Consider the following 19,971-nt stretch of genomic DNA (forward strand, 5'->3'; position numbering starts at 1 on the left):
CTCAGAGTAGGGGTCTTGAGGACAATCAGAGCCCCTGCCCTCCCCTGCGGAGGTGCATTCTAGTGGGGGAGAAATGCAAGATACACACATAGAAATAGACGTGTCACATGACGTGAGGGGTGACCAAGTCCGAAGAGAAAGCAGGGCGAGAGGTAGAGAGGGAGTGGGGACTGGGGAGGCCTCTCGCAGGGGGACGCAGGCGCAGAGCCCTCTCCCAGCTCCAGTCTAGGAGGGGGATGGAGGGAGGCTCTGATGGGGCAGGTGTGGGCAGCATCCCCTGACAAGCCATGCACCCGCCTCTTCCATTCTCTTCAGTGCCCCTCTCTCCGCCTGGACCACGTCTTGCCCCCCCACTTCCTCACCCCTGCCCGGACACACAGACCCACCCCAGCCTCTCTAGCTCCTTCTCCAATGTCCCCTGAGTTCTTTATACCTTATAAAGTGTGAATCTCATCAAGCCCCTTCCTCAGAGAAACACCTTTCCCAGTGCCCACGGCTCCAGGGCCGCCGCAACCTGGCTTGAACCTGCCTTTCCAGGCTTGCCTCCCATGCTCCTCGGGGTGGGGGCCCCTTCTCCCCTCGGCCTGCTCAGGGCAGGACTACTGACGCTCAGATGTCCTGAGTTCCTGTGGCTGCCCGATTCCTCCCGCCGGTGGCAGGAACCAGCTTTTCCTGCATTCTTACTGCTCTTCATAAGCACCATCATTATGCACCATGTGCATGTGAGGTCCCCACCCCTCTAGACCTGCTGAGGGTCTTCCTCAGGGGCCTGGCCAGACACGTGGTAAAGTCTCAATACAGGTTCACTGCACGGAGCACGGTGGAGTGGCCGGAATAAAGTGGGCCTGGGTGTGAGCGCCTGCTGGCGACCCCACGCCCCGCTCAGCCCCCCGGGGCCAGGGCTCCTGGTACCGTCTTTCCACTCCCTGGTCGCCGGGTTGATGATGCCGAAGAGCTCGTCGCAGGTGACGGCCTTTGGGTCCAGGTCCACGGCCACTGGCTTCCTCTTCAGGTTCTGATAGGTCTTGTTGAGAGACTTGAGGACCTGCGCAAAGCAGGGGGGGGTCGGTCACGCGGGGCTGCCGGGGCGCTGTCCACGCGTGTGGGGCCCCCTCGTGCGAAGCACAAGCAGAATCCCTGCTCTGGTCTGTTTTGCTTTGGGTGACACGCGGGTGAGTTTGTGTCCCTCAAACAATGAACTGAGTGATCAGAAATGCACTGTAACTGTTCCCATCCGCAGACAGCGAGGGCCGTTTGCCTTGAGACCACGCTAAGATCAGGGAAAATTCACACGAGTTTCCTGATGTTAAAAGTAAAACACACTCGTTGAAAAACAAATTATGGGAAGAAAATGACCCATAATTCCTCCATGCAGAGGAAAGCGTTTTTAAGGACATTTGAGGATGTTTCATAAGTATAAGTGTGTAAACAGACATACATACACATACATATATGTATTTATTTTTAGAAAATTCGGTTTGTACAGTTTTTGCCTTTTCAAAAATAATTTGCTATAAGTGTGCCCGTGTTATTAGTCTTTGGAAATAATCTTTAAGAATAGCAGAACAGTCTATCCTGTGGGCGTCTAGCTGAACACCTGGCTGGGTTAGAATTTTCCGGTGTTATAGATGTTAGTCACATTGGCCACCACCCCCTGCTTTTCACCACGCCCCAGGCAACGGCAGGGGACAGGAGGGTGGGGGATGAGGACTGGTGCAGGGAGGTAGGTGAGGACAGGAGGGTGGCGGGCAGTGGGGACAGGAGGGTGGGGGGCTGGCCGCAGGAAGGCGGGTGACTGGTATCGAGAGGGGAGGAGCAGGAAGAGCAGAGAACCCAGAAGAAGGCCTCCTCAGTGGTACCAGGGTCCTGTGGCCGCTCCTCGCCTCCTCCTCTACCCACCCTGCCTGTCACAGCTTCCTTCCTGGCCCATGACACTTTTCAGTCCCAGGACGCACTGGGCTGGGGCTCCTGGGCTGGGGCCTACTGTGCTGGAACCCTGCAGGGGCCCTCGGGGAGACCCAGGGCGGGAACACGCGGTGCCGTGCCTGAGACTTGCCGCTGCCCGCGTTCCCGATGACGAACACTGAGTGCCGGACTTGCAGCAGCTCCTCCAGCTGCACGACCTTCAGCACGAAGCTGTCTTCTGCCTGCAGCTTGAGCTCCACGACGCTCTGCTTGATGATCTGGGGGGGCGCACACAGCATGGGCCGGGGCCTGTGCTGCAAGGACCAGGCAGTCTTTCCGGGTGGGGGGACCTTCCTGCCCAGCAGGAGATGTCATAAGGGAACAGCGGCCCTCCGGCGTGGATGTATTTACAGGTGCTGCCGCTGATGCTATTGAGACCTCCGTACAGGGGATGGGTTTGCCCAAAGCCCCCTCCAGTTCCTTGCTCAACTCCCCAGCATTGAGAGAGGGGCTGGCCAGGGCTGGAGGGGCAGCCTGTGGCCTCAGGGTGTTTCTCGTAGCAGAGGGCGCCATGCATGTGTGACCATCGCTGGTGGGCACACGTGGCCACCTACCCCAATGTTGCACCTGCCACTGAGGTACCAATCTGACCTACAGCGGAGAGAAGCATCCTCGGCAGGCAGGAGGCCCTGGCGGGGCTGAGCTTCTGGGCTGGATTCGAGGCCCAGCAGAACCTTTCAAAATTCAGAACCTTTTCAACCTACCTTTTCAAAATTCAGGTCCCGTTTCCGAGGCACGTCCAGGGCCGGGAAGAGGTCCCCGATCAGCCCCATGAACACGGGCAGGTCATCGGTCACGATCTTGGGGATGTTGAAGTCCCTCAGCGCCCTCATGAGCACCTGGTCCTCTGCTCGGCTGGGGTCGCCCCTCTTCAGGGAGCCAGCCACCACCAGCACAGACTTGATGGCTCGCAAGCCCCAGTCGTAATGATCCTGGGGGCAGAGGGTAGAGGGGCACGAATGTGAGTGCTCCTTCTCACTCTGGCTAGTTGGGGTCGCTACTGGAACATGTGGAACCTTCACCAGGCCGGTCTGGAAGGCAATCTGGGCCCCCTGAGTTTTTAAGGCCCTCCGGCGCCCCCACTCTGTGGGCCTCAGGATACTGTCAACACATACCTGCTTTGAGAGCAGCTCTTTGCACAAGGTGTAGAGTGTGATAAACTTCCTGGCCAGAAGGCGGGCTTCCAGAAAGCCCTCGGCCACCAGCATGATCTCGCATATCAGCTCAAAGTCGGGGACCACCATAGCACAGGGCCTGGGGGAGACAGCAGGGTCTGCCTTGGGCTTCTCCCTCTGCCACTCACGTCCCACCTGTCCCTCCTCAGGTAGGTGCACAACCCCCCCTGCCAGGAGGCATCACTGGTCAAGATTCTAGGGGCGTGGCACCGGGTTCCCAGCCCCACTCCCGTCCTCACTGGTTTCCCCTACTCTCTCCACACAGGGTGTCTCCAAGCACTGCATTTGCTCTACTCAACCCTTCTCTGAGAGTCATCCTGAACCCTGGCTCCTATCGTCTTGTACTGATGGGCAGGTTGTGCCTCATATGGGGCCCTCTACCCCCAGGAAAACGGAGAGCAGGAAGTCCATCGTCTGCTTTTTTTTTTTTTTTCTGAGGAAGATTGGCCCTGAGCTAACATTTGTGCCACTCTTCCTCCATTTTGTAAGTGGGATGCCTCCACAGCATGGCTGATGAGTGGTGTAGGTCCACACCTGGGATCTGAACCGGCAAACCCGGGCTGCTGAAGCAGAGCGTGAAGAACTCAACCACTACACCACATGGCCGCCCCCCCAGCCGTCTGCTTTTTAAGGAGGCCCTGGCCTGGTAGTCCCCTCTGACTCGGGAGCCCTGCCTCCATGACTTCTCCTGTCCCCCATCTCTGCCCACTCCCCCAGGCACTTCCTCTCCCTCCCGGGCCCACACACCTGAACAAGGCCTTTAAGTTCTCAGGCAACTCCGTGCGCCCGGCATACCCAGGGTTCATGGTGATGAAGAGGCCGACGGTGGGATTGAGACTTATCATCTCTCCCAGGAAATTAAAAGTTTTTTTCTTGGCCCGAATCGCATCTTGGACACATTTCACCTAAACAATTGGCACACAGACACATCAACGTGGAGACGACCAGCTTTGACAAGCCCGACGGATCTTCGTTTGTGTTAAAGCGTGTGGCTATGAATTTGCCTCCTGGTTTCTCTTTTCAAGAAAATTAAACTTTAAATTTTGAGGCAGTTGTGGATTCACAGGCAGTTGTGAGAAAGAATGTGGAGGAGATCCCGGGCGCCCCTCCCCAGCGTCCTGGGGGACTATCCTGCACGACTGTCATGCAGCATCACAACCAGGACACAGACAGGGACAGCCGAGACTCTTCGTCATCGGGAGGACCCCTCACGTAGCCCTCCTTAGCCACACCCCCCTCCCTCCTGCCCCACCCTCTCCTTGACCACGCAACCACTAATTTGCTCTCTGTTTCCGTAATTCTGTCATTTCATGAATGTCATTCAGTGGGATCATTCAGGATGTAATCTGAGATGCGCTTTCTTTTTTTTTAAAGATTTTATTTATTTATTTATTTCCCCCCGAAAGCCCCAGTAGATTGTTGTATGTCATAGCTGCACATCCTTCTAGTTGCTGTATGTGGGACGCAGCCTCAGCATGGCCGGAGAAGCCGTGCGTCGGTGCGCGCCCGGGATCCAAACCTGGGCCGCCAGCAGCGGAGCGCGCGCACTTAACCGCTAAGCCACAGGGCCGGCCCTGAGATGGGCTTTCATCGTCCAAAGAACTGCCCTGGACATTCCTCCGGGATGTAGCCGTACCAGTGGTTCACTCCTCATTATTGCTGAGTTGTGTTCCACCTCCTGGCCATGTTATGTGTCCCGTTCCTGCTCTGGGAGTGACCCGGGGAGGACTGACTAGCAGCCATCTCCACAGCACACTGTCTTTAAGAAAGTGGGAGGCCAGCCCCGTGGCTTAGCAGTTAAGGGCACGCACTCCACTACTGGCGGCCCGGGTTCGGATCCTGGGCGTGCACCGACGCACCGCTTCTCCAGCCATGCTGAGGCCGTGTCCCACATACAGCAACTAGAAGGATGTGCAACTATGACATACAACTATTTACTGGGGCTTTGGGGGAAAAAAAAAAAAGGAGGATTGGCAATAGATGTTAGCTCAGAGCCGGTCTTCCTCAGCAAAAAGAGGAGGATTAGCATGGATGTTAGTTCAGGGCTGATCTTCCTCACAAAAAAAAAAAAAAAGAAAAGAAAGTGGGTACCAGGTGAAATCTGAATTTCAGGGATCATTAGCTGCGTTCCATCTTGCCCTCCTGTGGAGGTGCCTGCAAACCTCCACGTCACCACTCGAGGGCACCCGGCGCTCATGGTTAAAACCTTCCACAGCCCTAATGTCCAAGGTCTCTGCCTTTAGAGCAAAGCTGTTGCCGGACCCGTCCTGGACTCCCCTCGCGAGAGCAGGCTGCAGGGGATGGCTCACACCCCGGTGGGGCTGGGGGCTGGGGTGGGGACCTTAGAACTCTCCACTGCCCGCCCTCTTGCTCCTCCATTCTAGTCAACATTCAGTGCCTGAAACGGGCTCTACATAAATATTCCGAGGTCTGTTCACTGACTTTGGGGGGGTACTAACTCTGTTACTGCACTGGGGGTGGGGGTCAGCGGCCAGCAGTGCCCGTGGGTCCAGGGGACACTGGCTGCCCATCATTCTCTCTTTGCCTTACTGGCCTCCAGCATAGGAAGGGTCACAATAGTGGAGGCTGCTGGCTCCCTGCATTCGCCTCTAATCCTGCCATCCAACCCACATCGTTGAACCCATTTTACAGATGAGAAAATGGAGGCACAGAGTGTTTAAATCATTGCCGAGCACAGAATTAAGGAGACAAATTACTAAATGTAGACCAGGCTTTACACCCAGGTTGAGGGTTTTGAGTGGCCGGGGCTGGTTTCATATATCCAGGTCCTCCTCTGCTCCTCCCTCTAACTGTTCAGCCCTGCCCCGCAGCCTCGCCTCACGTGTGGTCTAGAAGGTCGATGCCAGGGAGCTTGTATCTACTCATCTCTCTATTGTGGGGGTGGGGGAAGGGTCTGAGCACCACCAACATGCTGACTTCCAGGTCCTTTTGGAATATCAAAGTTGATCCTGGGCCCCAAGGTTGGCCTTGGCTTCCCTGAGAGAGCCAGTGGTTCTCAGCTCTAGTGTGCATAGGACCGCCTGGGGCATGGGTTCAAAATGCAGGGACGCTCCTCCAAACATGCTCCTCCAAACATGTGGGGCGGGGCCCACAGGGGCCATTTTACTAGCAGGGGTCATGCTGGCACAGGGCTGCTCCCTGATCTGGGAGCCCTGCTCCACCTGTCCCCACTGTGTCCTAAGCTCTGGTGTAGGTGTTCCCAAAATTCCCAGGCACATTGCCTCCTTCTCTCCCTCCCTTCCTTCTTTTCTCCCTTTTCTTCCTGTTCTCTCCCAGAACTCTTATCTAATCAATAAACTGCTATGCATCCTTCAACGCCCAACTCCACTGATAGCTGTACGAAAGCCCTCTCTGTCCTGGTCCCCCAAGCAAAATTAATCATCCCCTCATCTGCATTCGGTTACATACATGCCACTGTATGTGACTCTTGCTGTTTTCCCTTCTGTATACCCAGCCAGACCGTGTGCCCCGGAGGACAAGGCTGGGGTCTCGCTCATCTTTGTGCACGCCGCCCCCCAAGCAGGCTGCACCGGCTCCACAGGAAAGCTGATGAGCCCAAGCCACTGAGCAGATGCCCCTGCTTGGCCCAGCGACACGGGGGCCCTACCTGGACAGCAATCACCGACAGGACTTCCACCGAGATTCGGTTAAATTCATCAAAGCAGCCCCAGGCTCCGGTCTGGGCCAGCCCCTTGTAGATGTTTCCACAAGACTAGAAAGGGTGAGTTTGGAGAAGGGTGCATCAGGGAGAGGAAGAGAGGAGAGAGCTGGCCCGAGCCTTGCTGGGCCTCCACCTGCCCCCTCGCTGCTCACAGTCCTGCTCCCGGCTCCTGGACAGAGGCTCGGGCTCCGGAGCTTGGGGCCTGTGGAAGGCCAGCGGGAGCTGGCAGGATGGCCCACTCCCCGGAAGGAGTTAATGGCGCACAGGGATGGGTGCCCGGAAGAGCCCGTCCTCTCCCCATGATCCTTCAGCACCCAGGCCCTCCCTGAGATGGGGCTTCACCTGGGTGCCCTCACTGGACGGCTCAGACAAGGGCATTCGTGTAAAAGACAGCCCTTGAATTTTTTCCCAGCACACAAAGGAGGGGGCTTCCCTCTGAGATGGGGGTGGGTGTGCCCGTCAGAAGACTTTCTTCTAGATGTTTGTCACTCCAGCTGGGTAATCAGGACGATACTTCAACATTTACATATGGGATTCCAGGTAAATATTAAAATCCTTCTAGGGGGATCCAGCCTCAGGTTTCACTTTTCTAAAATCCAGGAGGCTTGTGTGGGCTGTGGCCTTGACAGTCAAAAGGGGCAGCTGGCCCCGCCCTCACCTCAGGATGGGGTCCCCCAGAGGGTGGGGCTCAGATAGGCATGAGGAGGGGCCCCTGCAGGCCCAGGCTCCTGACCTCAGTGCCCCGCACCTCCCCCCCAACCCCAGGGGCTGCTTAGACCTGGACCTTCAGGGGATCCTCTCTTTTGGGGCCCTCTGAGAACTGACGCTGCCCTGCAAAGTCTCTGGTGACCGCTGGGACCTGGCCCATCCCCTGCTCCCCTCCTAAGCCTGCCTGGACGCGGCTTTTACCTGGAAGCCCCATGCTGAACTACGACAGGGGTGCTCACTCTGGAGTCCCTGGTTGCTGGGGCAAGCTTGGAACCGACATTGGGACGACGTTACCTCCAAGGGTGGGGCAGGACATTTGGGGCTGGGTTTGTCAACCCTGGGAGCCTCTTCCCGACACACTTGTCACACCCAAGAGGCCCTGGCTTCCCAGGAGGGCCAAAGCTGCCAGTGGGGGCACAGCTGCTCAGCCCGTCCATTGGGTTCCTCCCCGGGTTTGGCCGGCAGTGTCCAGACATCTAGAACTCACTCGGGGTGTGGAGGCTGCAGCCTCCTGGGGGAAGGTGCCGTATTTGGTCCTCCACGGGGACCTCTGAGGCCACCTCCGGGCCTGGGATCCGTACCTTGTAGTCCATCTGCTCGGAACAGTTGAAGACATACACCATGGTGCCCAGGGCTCTGCCCAGGTCCTTGGTTGTCTCCGTCTTGCCGGTCCCAGCGGGGCCAGCGGGGGCTCCGCCCATGATCAGGTGGAGGGACTGGGTCAAGGTTATGTAGCATCTGCAAGAGACCTCTGATTATCTCGTCTGCCGGCCACCCCACAGCTGCCTCGCGTTCTCTGTCATCGTGGTTTCAGTTCATTGTGTTAACGTTACACCTGCTCAGCCCCCAGGAGGCAGAACAAGGACAGGGCAGGAAGGACTTGAGATGTGGCTAAGGAGCAGACACCGCAGAGGCGCCGTACCCACCTCGGCCTTCAGGAGGTGGGCGCTTCTAACAAAAGAAGGGCAGTCACGTCACAGTCACTGAGGGTTTACTCTGAGAGGCTTCTGGTCTGAGTGCTCTTTGTTGTTAAATAACTCGCTCAATCCTCAACAAGCTTGTGAAGATTCAGGAAATAGTGTCCCCACTTTGCAGGCCCTCAGAGAGGCTAAGCAACCCCCCCAAGGCCACACAGCTAGTGTCAGAGTGAGGGAATAAGAACGTGGCACCCAGGCTGGGTGGCCGGCAGGTGGCAGGGCTGACTCCGCACGCGGATCCCCCAACCCAAATGCCCGGTTCTTTCAGCCTCGGCAGCCTACGTTTGGGCCCAACAATGCCAAGATTCGTGGGGAAGAGCCCAAAGAAAAAGTGTGATTTCCTTTCTGGAGTCGTCAGGGACGGGCAGTGTAGCCCCGGGCCAGGCGGCCGGGGTGTCCTCACCTGTCGGTGAGTGGGGTGATGACCAAGCGCGGCGTGTTGCCCAGGTACTCATAGGAATACTGGATTTGGGCGTCACAGATGTTGGCAAAGCAGTGTCTCTTCTCCTCGTCCCAGCGGTGCCGCAGCTGGGACTGCCAGGTGAAGGCCTGGGAGCTCTCTACCTGCACGAGGTGCGGGAGCCTAAGAGCAAGACCCACCCCAGGACAGCCAGGGGCCCCAGGCTAGTCCCTGGGCCCCAGGGATGCTCCTGGCCCTCTGATCCTCTTCCAGTGCCCGCATCAAACCTAGCACATCCCCGCTGAATCTCACTGATGATCGGCACTTCCAATCGGATTGCTCTTCGGAGCACTCACCAGGGGTGAGTCTAAGGGAGGGACGGGGGATGGCCCCTGCCAGGAATAGAGTGCCCTCCCCAGGAAGAGGCGATAACAGAGGGGGCAGGGGCTGGAGTCCCCGAGCAGTGGGCCCTTCCCCGGCCCCTGCCTTGGCCAGGATCATTTTGGCCACCACGTCCCGGGCGTGCACGTCGATGGTGCAGATGGTCATGATCTTCATCCTGTCGCCTGCACTGAGGTTTCCGATGAGCAGGGTGATGAGCGCATTCAGCTGATTGATCTGCAGGAGCAAAGGCACCTTCGCTGGACACCAAGTCGTGCTGGTCGATTGCCACTGGGTGGTCTCCAGGCTCTAGGGGTCCCCCAGGAGCTCATGGTTGGAGGGAAGACCACCAGGCTCTTGTTTGCAGTAATGGAACACAGAAGAATGTTCTGGGATATCTCCCACCTAGGGGTGGGGTAAGCTGTGGAGCAGCCCCCTGATGGAATATCATGAAGCTGCTAAAAATGATGCAGTAGAAGAAAATCTAATGCCACGGGAGGATGATGGATATTCAGTAAAAACGGGATTTTAAAGCCATTTGTATATTTTTACATATAAGTCAATTACATGCATACAAAAAGATCAGAGGTCTAGATAAGAATCTGTTGACAGTGGTTATATCTGGGTAGCTTTTCCTCCTTCTATTTAAAAAATTATCTTTAGTTTCTAAATCCCAATCAAGAATCTTTCAAAAACAGACTCGCGGTAGCATTTGATGACTTTCAGACAAGAAATTAGAGTTACATATTTCTAAAGCGGTTACTCTTGGGCAGGACCACCAGGGGTTGCCAGCATTTGACTGCTTTTGACCCACAGAAACAGCAATTCCACGAGGCGCGACCTTAGACATGAGATGTTTCTGGTAATCTCTTGGCCCAGTTTCAGGTGGACACGTGGGAACCACGCACCTGCTTTTTGTTGTAATCTTTGATGGCGTTTTCGTAGCCTTCCTCCAGCCTCGCAAATGCCAGGCCCACCTCGGTGGTCCACCAGATCTGAGTGCACGTGAGCGCGACCTGAAAAGATGGCACCCCCCATTGGCCCGTGCAGTGAGCGCCGTTCTGCTTCCAATGAAACAGTTCCTACTAGTAAGTTAAACTGCTTTCCGCGGGACTGTGGTTAACAGAGGGAACACGGGAGTCCAGCAAACCCGCCCCGTCTGAGCTGTCTGTCCGTCCATCCACGCCTCAGACCTGGGCTGGGTAGTCAAAGATCCACTGCTCCCTCGGCTTTTCCTCGTATGTCACCACGGCTTCTGGGATTTCGTGTCGGAGCGTGGCACACATTCGGTCCAGCACGCGGTTCAGCCAGACTTCCACCTGGGGATGGGACCACAATGACCAGACGGGCCATGAGTGCACCGATTCCAGTGACTTGCTTTGTTGTAAGAAAAAAAAAAAATTACCATTCGTCATCCTCCTCCTCCCAGGGGTAGAAACGTCAAGGTTTTCACAGAGCAGTAAGAATGACCCACTTAAAAGACGTGGTTGGGAAGCCCAGTGGTACCCAGGCAAAATCTGCTGCATTGGGCCTTTGTGTGCATACATTATTTCTAGGCAGAGAGTGGAAAGGATCCAGAGAAAAATCTGGAAGAGGAGACAGGCTCTGTCTGAGCCCCTGAGGAGTTGCTGATGTTCGGGACACAGAGTCTGTCCCCCCACGTCCCTGGGAGGTTCTGACTAATGGAGCCCCGACCTGCTCCTCAAGTGCATTGTCTCGGAGTCCAAGATCGTTGTGGGGGCAAACTTGCCAACAAGCCTGGTTTGTATTTTAGAATATAAACCCTCAACTAACTGTACTGGGGGAAAAATTCAAACAGGAGAATCGGGTTGATTTTTCTTTTCACCAGTAAATACAGCTCAGGCAGACCTTGCTGTAGGTCGCAGTTATGTTTGCAAGGAGTTCAGCGCAGGAAGCGAATCTGAACGCACTGTGATGCATGGTCTCGTCCCAGCCCCACCAGCCCCATCCATGCAGAGCAAACCCGCCAGCACTTGAACGCCAAGTCATTGAAGTTCAATTTTTCTTGCAGGAGATTTTCTCTTTTTTCCCAGCTAATTTACCTCAAATTACATTTTGCTTAGGCTAACATCAAAATCGATTTGGTTTCTTGATCAACAGTTGGGCAATGAGATGAGGGGAGGGGCAGCCCGGAAGTGTGCTGTCGGCAGAAGGAGCCAGCCTCCTCGGGTGGGTGACATGCTTGCTGGGGAAGCTGGAAGAGGGGACAGGCCACCCGAGGGGAGGAGACCTCTCGGATCTACCAAAGCAACAAAGCCAATGATTCTGAACAGGTGTTCGAACTCGGGCGTTCAGGCGTGTGTGGCCCCCTTCAAAGCAGTCCCCTTGGTGAGCCAGAGACAAATTCAGTGGCATTAATAATCCCGCCCCTCCCCCTCATGCCCTCCCCTCCCCTCCCAATACACTTCATACTCTATGGGTAAGGCTGTGCTGGAAATTCTATAAAGAAGTCCTTCAAGCATTTGTTCTAAGAGAGGTGGAGGAAAGAGGAGAGAGGGAAAGTCACGGGATGGTGGCTATGCGAACACCCCTGTCTGAGGACTTGTGGCTCTTACACTGGCTGCACTGTCATCCTGGGGGGTTCCCTGTCCGTGCCCTCTGTGGCTTGCACACACTCTCACCTGCCCTGAGAGGTCACATTCTCGATCAAAATCCACGTACTCGTCCTCTTTGCTGTACATGCCCAGGCCAACTTTGAGAGGCTTCCCGTCGGTGTCGAGCCGGAACTTCAGTTTACACAGGCTGTCGAAGAGTTTGGACAGGTGGCGGCTCACCTGGGTGGGGGCAAAACAGCAGATTGTGCAGCTGAGGGATTTGAAAGGGGGATCCACACGGTCTGGGTTTTCCTTGGGTGGTTTTAAGCATCTTTCATTTTTTTTGGAATGTAGTTCCCCTTCTCTGATCGACGTTAACCAAACGCGCTTAACCAACAAAGGGAACAGCAAAAACTGCTCTCAGGCAGGACACAGAAACCAGCCCAGGAATTCAGCACTTCTGAGACAAATGTCTGACATTGAAGATTTCTTTTCCTTGAGAAGTTCTGTCCCAGCACTGGGCCCGTTTCCCTAAGTCACATGCTCAAATCCTAAATTTCCAGCCACCCTGTGTATCCCATCTTGTGTGTCCAGTAACTTTATGATTCAAACGAAATATAGTCGTGTTCCCTTTACCTAGTTAGTTAATGCTCTCTGTTTCAGACAAGCCTCAAGGAACCTTTTCTTCCTGGCTCCTGGGGCCCGGGATTTATTAGAATGAGCCTGAGGGCTACCTAGTGAGTGGGCATATCTCTCAAAAACAGTATCTTGCTAAGCCCCTGGCATCTAACTCACTTTCCAGATGAGGAAAATGAGGTGTGGGAGGTAAAGGGCAGAAGCTAAGACGAGTCCCATGGTCTTTCCCCGGGGTGGCTTCTGGCACGGACAACCTCATGGAGATGGGGACCAGGGGACACTCCTCCAACATCCTAGGGCTGCCCAGACATGGGGGCAAATATGGTGCCCACCTAGAGTCTGGAGATCGAGCCCGAAGGCAGCCTAAGTGCGGAATGCCAGGGGCCCGCCTACCTCCACGGGGTTATTTCCGTTGGAGAGAATGTCCAGGAGGTCAGCCGCGGACACAAAGTAGAATCTTGGGAAAGCCAGTCTTTTTGTCTCTAGATATTCCGCCAAGGCCTTTTCGCACACGGCCAACCTGGTAGGAGGGAGGAACCAGCTCGTCACCTCCTTCAGGAAGTGGGACAGGTACTTGGACATCATCAGGTTCTGCAGCTGCACCTGGTTGTCCTCCAGCGTCTCCACCAGCACCTCATCTGACTTGAGCATCATGGTGCCTGTCCGCGGGTGCAGCTCATGCTCAAACTCCATGGTGGACCAGGTACCAGGTTGTTCCTGTGGGGCCTACTCGGCAGAGGGTGTTTTCCAGCCCATCCTTCCCCTCGCTGGACTGACAGCCCTGGAGATGCCTGGTCTGTTGTCCATAGCCCAGTTTACTCAGACCTGCAACCTGACCCACGGGTTCTTTGCCAGCTCCTGACTTTGTGGGCACCCCTGGGTAGAAGGGAGGATTGTTTAGTCTCCACAGTCGTTGCTTCCTCCGACGTGGTGGTGGTGTGGTAGGATGTGGCTGGGAACATGAGCTCCCGGGGTGGGGATGTGTTAACCCAGGACCTGGGGGTTGCCCCATCTGGGCCAGCGGGGGTGCTTGACTGGGGTTCCTGCCACCATGACGCCCCTCATCTGGACAGGCATGGGGACCTACCTCCTTTTTTTTTTTTTTTTGTGAGGAAGATTGCCCTGAGCTAACATTCATTGCCAATCTTCCTCTTTTTGCTTGAGGAAGATTGTCCCTGAGCTATCATCTGTGCCAGTCTTCCTCCATTTTGTATGTGGGACACTGCCACAGCATGGCTTGATGAGTGGTGTGTAGGTCTGTACCTGGGATCCAAACCCGTGAACCCCAGGCTGCCGAAGCAGAGCACACGAACTTAACCACTATGCCACTGGGCTGGCCCCAGGACCTACCTCTTCTTCAGGTTCTCAAGTTTGTCGTAGAGACCTGGTTTGTTGGTGGCTTCCACCACGTTGGGCGTTTTCACTGCCTCTTCCATCAAGGCCTGGGAAGAGACGGGAGCCGCCAAGATGTCAGGAGCCCCGTTTTCTCCAAGGTAGCTATTTCTGAAAATGCCCAGGCAGGAGCCACAGGGCTGTGCTCACCTTGAATTCCAGGTCGATATCTTCGAAGCGCTTGGAGTCCTCCGGCAGCTGGGCACGGATGTCTTCAGAACCAATGAAGATGCTCTCTAGGTGGCTCCAGGTTCTTTGGACCTCAAACCAGATGGAGATGACCGAGTCCGCTGTGGACAGCTTCTGCTGCCAGCTCGTCACCTCCTTCAGGAAGTGGGACAGGTACTTGGACATCATCAGGTTCTGCAGCTGCACCTGGTTGTCCTCCAGCGTCTCCACCAGCACCTCATCCGACTTGAGCATCATGGTGCCTGTCCGCGGGTGCAGCTCATGCTCAAACTCCATGGTGGACCAGGTACCATCCAGGGCTTTCAGCACCTTCCAGGGAACAGAAATCAAGTCAGTGAGCATCTGGCATGAGAGGCTGAGAAGGACCCAGAGTTTCCTAGAACACGGAATGAGTCCCACTTTAAGAAAGCCAAAATGTTCATACCAACAGTATTCACAATAACCAAAAGATGGAAACAACCCAAATGTCCATCAACAGATGAATGGATAAAAAAATGTGGTGTATTCATATAATGGAATGTTATTTGGCCACAAAAAGGAATGAAGTACTGATACACGCTACAACATGAATGCACCTCGAAAATATTATGCTGAGGGAAAGAAGCTAGACCCAAAAGCCACATATGTATGGCCTTGATGTGAAACGTCCAGAACAGGCAAACCTATAGAGACAGAAAGTGGGCTAGTGGTTTCTTAGAGCTGGGGCGGGGGGTATGAGAAGATGGAGGGTGATAGCTAAGGGTATGGGTTTCTTTTTGAGGTGATGAAAATGTTCCAAGATTGACTAACTCTAATATGAGATGGTTGCTCATATCTGTGAATATATTAGAAGCCATTGAATTGTGTAGTTTAAATGGTGAATGGTATGGTATGTGAATTATAGCTCAATAAAGCTAAGAGAAAAATAAAAGCCAAAATGTGACAATTCAAATTCATAAAACAGGCCAGGAGAGAGATTTGAACTGCGAGAGGAGTTCCCCTGAGCCCTGGCACTGCCGCAGCCAGTGGCTCATCAACAAGCCCAGGTCCTGGCTGAGGGTCTGTCCTCCCGCCTGCCCTCCTCCAGCTTCTCAGGAGTCAGAGGACGAGGCAGACAGGACCACAAACGAGGGTGCTCGTGAAAGGAGAAGAGAGTTCAGGTTGTTCCTAAATGTACATACCACTGCATGCAGAGACAGAGCTATAGACAGGAATTGGATTTTTTTTTTTGGTAATAAATTTTGGAAATATCTTACAAGATTTCTGTCACAGGGTGGGTAAGAGAAGGCCCACAAACCTATCCTTTCATGTTACATGACCGCTGAACCCCACGTGAAATGAGAGACTCACAAGGCTGCTGGTGTGGCAGTCTCCACATCATCCCACACAAAAGATGTTTCACTGTCAACAAAGGATACCTTTTCCATCCCGGACTCCTTCACAGCCTTGTCTACAATATTTCGGACCTCATCCTCATATTTGTGTAGGTTCAGCTGGAGTAAATCCGCCAGGGTGGTCTCATCTGACATTTCAAATTTCACCTGGGGGGGAAATAGGCATGTTCCATGTGAGGCGGTCTGTCCTCCTGTCGAGGGACGTCTTTGTCCTCCACGGAGAGGCAGGTAGTGAGTCATCCAGGCTGCAGAAGGAGGAGTTGGAAGCTCTGCGTAGCCATTTACTGGCTCCGTGACCTGGGTTAGTTACTTCTCCAAGCCTTGCCTTCCCTCCCTATAAAATCGTGTAATAGCAGAACCCACCTGTAGTGGGTTGAACAGTGGTCCCCCAAAATCCATGTCCACCCGGACCTCAGAATGTGACCTTATTTGGAAATAGGGTCTTTGTAAATGTTAAGGATCTTGAGATGAGATCATTCTGGATTAATTTCGTGGGACCTAAATCCAATGACAGGTGTTCTTAGAAGGGAAAGGAGGGGGAGATTTGAAATGCAGAAGAAAGCCATGTGACCACGGAGGCAGAGATTGGAGTGATGTGGCCACAAGCCAAGGAATGTCTGGGGCCATCAGAAGCTGGAAGGCGCAGGAAGGACCCTCCCCTAGAGCCTTCAGAGGAGGCAACACTGCTGACACTTTGATTTCAGACTTCCAGCCTCCAGAGCCATGAAAGAACACATTTCTGTGGTTTTAAGCCCCCAGTGTGTGGTACTTTGTTACGGAAGCCCTGGGACACTGATGCGCCACCTCAGGGAGCTGCTGTGTAATAACAGGCGTGGCTGAGTGCCGGGTACCGTTGCTCTAGTAATAATAGCAGGTATTTGCATAGTGCCACCCAGTCCTCACATCCCTTCCACATCCCTTATCTGACATTCTTCTCGCAGTCACAGACAGACATTTCTGAGCACCGGTTCCGAGCCCGCTGTGGAAACTGGTTTAACCAACTGATGGAATCGAGTGTCTCTTGATGACGTTTGGGAAAATCTCTGCCCGGGTGTCACTAAGTCCTCGGCTGTGCTGAATTCCTGGGGCATTTTAGTGCTTGTTGATCACCACCCAGGGGCCTCTCCCAGGGCACCTGGAGGGGGCACATGGGCCTGCTGGCCAGTGGTCTGGACAAGCTGCGGTCTCGGTCCTCAAGACAACCCTTCTGCTCGTCTCTCTGTTTCTCTCCCCAGGCCCAGGCCGCCTTCCACACACTCCTGAAGCCTTTCCTGTTCTTCCCTCCCCTTGGAGGTGGCTGCCTCCTCTACACTCCCAGAATCATCCCTGAATATCCCACTCGGCATTCGGAACACGACCACAGATACTACTACTTCTTTCTCTGCTTCCCTGAGAGCAAAGCCCATGGGTTCTCTCGGATCCTTGGCACCCATGGGGGGCCTCTGCAGAGCAGCTGTTCAATACAGTTTCATCCAACGTTTGCTGATGGTGGGGAGTGTTCCTATTCGCCTTCTGAGGGTGTTGAGGCCAGGACCCCCTACTACGGAACACCCCTGGGAAATTTAGGCACTAGGACTCTGTGCTCCTGGGGATCATGGGGGACCCAGGGGAGCTGTTCATATACCCCAAACTTCCTGAGCCCTGTGGACATTCAACCTACAACCAGAACTGGCTACATAATTTGCAGGGCCCAGTGCAAAATGAAAATGATGGGGCCCTTCGTTAAAAATTATTAAGAATTTCAAGATGGTGACAGCAGAGCCTTCAACCCCATGCAGGGTCCCTCTGAGTGCAGGGCCCTGTGTGAGTGCCCAGGTCACGTGTGCATGAAGCTGGCCTCGCCCACACTGGCTTTCTCAGCACCAGGCCCTGGTCATTCGGCTGAGCAGCTCAGGCCAGCCCATCATGAAGTGAGGCCGGCTGCTGTCAGGGGCAGTGCCCTCCAGCCCCCAGGGCGAGCGGTACCTGCGTGGCCTGCATGAGCTGTTGCCAGTGGCGGTCCCGGATGGCGGGGTTCTGCAGCTCACTCACGGCACGCAGGGACGTGATCATGTTCTTCACCATGTTGTCCAGCCCCACGAAGGCATCCCAGGTCTTCATCTCCTTGTCCAAAGACCTCACATCTTTGGCAAACTTCTTACAATCTAAGTCCATCTGCTCAACATTGATATCTTTCCACTTGGTGGTCTTCCAGTCATCGATGCTGGTGTTCACCTGAGATGGAAACACTCACTGTCTACTCTGGTCCAGGAAGATTCAGGAAGACGGTCATGTCACCTACTGCCCTCGCCCTGGGGAACAAACCCCAGTGAGGAATATTTAGAACTAATAACAGAGTTTCGTAAAGTAGGTGGATACAACGGGAAAATGACCCAGTTGTAAAGCTACAACTTAAAAGATAAAAATGTTTTAAAAACTTTTAAGGATACAAATTAAAAGTTAGCAGTTAAAATATACTTTGGGGAAATCCTGTGGTGGGCCTTGTTACTGCTCACCAGGATCCAGTTCCTCCTGCCTCTTGTGTGGCCCGGAACTTGCCTTGACCAAGGAAACGAGAGTCACACCTGACACTTTGAGGCAGGAGCATTTAATTGCCAACGCTCAGCTCAAAGTTCTCTGCCCCGGCCCTGGCGATCATGGAAGCACATATTGATATGCAGCCTGGAACGCTGAGCTGAACTAGGGTTCCTAGAACCAGAGTGTGGACTTCGCATGGATGAGAAATACACTTTTTGTTGTTAACTACACAGAGATTCTTTTAGGGCTGTTTGTTACTGCAGAGTAACCTAGCTTAGACCGACTGATAAAAATATAATAGAAGAAATTTCATTCACGACAGTATGAAACAAGACACAGAAACTACCTGGGAATAACCCTACCAAGACAGAGACAGAGCACCATGAAGCCTGCAGTCTTTAATTCGGTGTGGGTTGAAAATGGCTGTGAAGCTGGAAATGCTAGTCCTCAAGGGAATCAGGCTGTTGACACAGCGCGTGAGGCGGGAAGGCCTGGGCTTGACGAGCACCACGTTAGATAAAGACACAAACTGGGGGTGTTTACCGGAGATTTACCTTGAAGATACAAAGACTCAAAACTCTAATCCCCATAGAAATCAATGGCCTTTTCTGGAAGGTTGAAGCTTCTTCTATATCCTGCTATCATAAAAGTGTCCTGGCTAGTTTGTTTTGGAGACTTTTTTGGGGAAATATCCTGACTGTAAATGCTTACCCTTATCTCCTGGGAAATATAACCTATATTCTCTCATCTGTGCTAACTGTCCCTCACAGGAAAGTGTGGTATCTTGTTTTCTCTGACTTTACTGACTGTATTCTGTAATGTCACTCATATAAAAGAGACTTGAATTCAGCTAATTGTGAAAAAGTAAGTAGCAAGAGGCTTCAATTTGTACTCTCTCTTTAGGGGTGGTTGTTACATAGCCTGTGACTCCAAAGATTTTTTCCCGCTTTATAAGAAATATGTAGACTCGGTATGGCCAGAATGAAGACGTTTACAATATTTTACTATGATATATTAAAAAATAAAACAAATGAAGAGACAGAGCATGCTCCTGTATTGGGAACACAATACTGCCAAGAGAGCAGGTCTCTCCAGATTAGCTCACGAGAAGATTCAATTCCATGTAAAGTCATAATAGTTTTCTTTTGGAGGGGAGGAGGATTTGACAGAGATTCTGAAGTTCATTCAAGGGAATAAGAGAGAAGAGTTAAAATACCTTTGGAAACAGGTGAGCCAAGAGGAGAGGGACTAGCAGGAGCTAACACATGCACGTGCGGCATCTACAAAGCCTTGATATCGGCTAGAGTGACTCAAGGAGAGTGGTGCCTCCATCCACTGAGGTTGCTGCATCTTAACAGCCAAAGGATAACCGGAGCATCCCCTCTTGGTGCCGGGATGCAGGGTGTGCAGAGCCGCCCACCCTGGGTACCATCAGCATCGGCCTGCCCCCCCCACCCTGTGCCCAGTGGCTTGCTGTCCCCCTCACCATTACGATCATGTCCCAGAGCTCCTTCAGCAGGCGGACCTCTTTGTGACAAGCTTTGAGCTGCTTATAATCTGGGACTGTGACTTCGAACAGGCTCCCAGACTTGCACAGCGCCTCCATGATGCTCTCCATGGCCGCGATGCTCTTTTGTTGCTTGGGGCGGGGCAAGGAAGGTGGTAAGCAGGGTGCCCACGCTCAGCAGTGCCCTCCCTCTTTCCCTCTGCTGTATCCTCATAAACCTTCTCAGAGCCATCACTGTGCTGTATTCCCCTCTGTACAAAAACTATGCAGTCAGGAGAGCAGCACCCTCCCCTTCCCACCTTCAAATGCCCCCTTGCTTCTGATTTTATGGGAAAGTGGTTTATCTTTGCGAGCTTAGGCCCAAGGACTGACTTTTAATGGATGTTGTGGGACTGCCCAATTCCTCCTGAGAGTTTCTATTTCCCAGAATTTCCCCAATTTTCACGTTATATACACATTCTTTTCCCCCCAAAGCCCCAGTAGATAGTTGTGTGTCATAGCTGCACATCCTTCT

At 53.6% G+C, this 19,971-nt stretch overlaps 1 protein-coding gene across 1 annotated transcript in view; it reads right to left on the reverse strand.

Moving 5' to 3' along the window:
• Positions 1 to 19,971, reverse strand: part of DNAH17 (dynein axonemal heavy chain 17) — a 126,896-nt gene that overhangs the window by 66,535 nt on the left and 40,390 nt on the right. Inside the window, exons 24-41 of the mRNA XM_004432828.3 lie at positions 19,437 to 19,589; positions 17,399 to 17,647; positions 15,458 to 15,580; positions 14,022 to 14,369; positions 13,830 to 13,921; positions 12,873 to 12,999; positions 11,931 to 12,083; positions 10,482 to 10,607; positions 10,197 to 10,304; positions 9,394 to 9,525; positions 8,911 to 9,071; positions 8,112 to 8,268; positions 6,769 to 6,873; positions 3,888 to 4,045; positions 3,081 to 3,219; positions 2,670 to 2,897; positions 2,046 to 2,183; positions 913 to 1,045 (exon numbers count right to left, since the gene is read on the reverse strand). Coding sequence (XP_004432885.1) covers positions 913 to 1,045; positions 2,046 to 2,183; positions 2,670 to 2,897; positions 3,081 to 3,219; positions 3,888 to 4,045; positions 6,769 to 6,873; positions 8,112 to 8,268; positions 8,911 to 9,071; positions 9,394 to 9,525; positions 10,197 to 10,304; positions 10,482 to 10,607; positions 11,931 to 12,083; positions 12,873 to 12,999; positions 13,830 to 13,921; positions 14,022 to 14,369; positions 15,458 to 15,580; positions 17,399 to 17,647; positions 19,437 to 19,589 — 2,830 coding nt within the window. The remainder of the gene's footprint in view (positions 1 to 912; positions 1,046 to 2,045; positions 2,184 to 2,669; positions 2,898 to 3,080; positions 3,220 to 3,887; positions 4,046 to 6,768; positions 6,874 to 8,111; positions 8,269 to 8,910; positions 9,072 to 9,393; positions 9,526 to 10,196; positions 10,305 to 10,481; positions 10,608 to 11,930; positions 12,084 to 12,872; positions 13,000 to 13,829; positions 13,922 to 14,021; positions 14,370 to 15,457; positions 15,581 to 17,398; positions 17,648 to 19,436; positions 19,590 to 19,971) is intronic.

The sequence above is a fragment of the Ceratotherium simum genome, chromosome 16 (assembly GCF_057802395.1).
Source record: "Ceratotherium simum simum isolate JZ-2026a chromosome 16, ASM5780239v1, whole genome shotgun sequence".
NCBI lineage: Eukaryota > Metazoa > Chordata > Mammalia > Perissodactyla > Rhinocerotidae > Ceratotherium > Ceratotherium simum.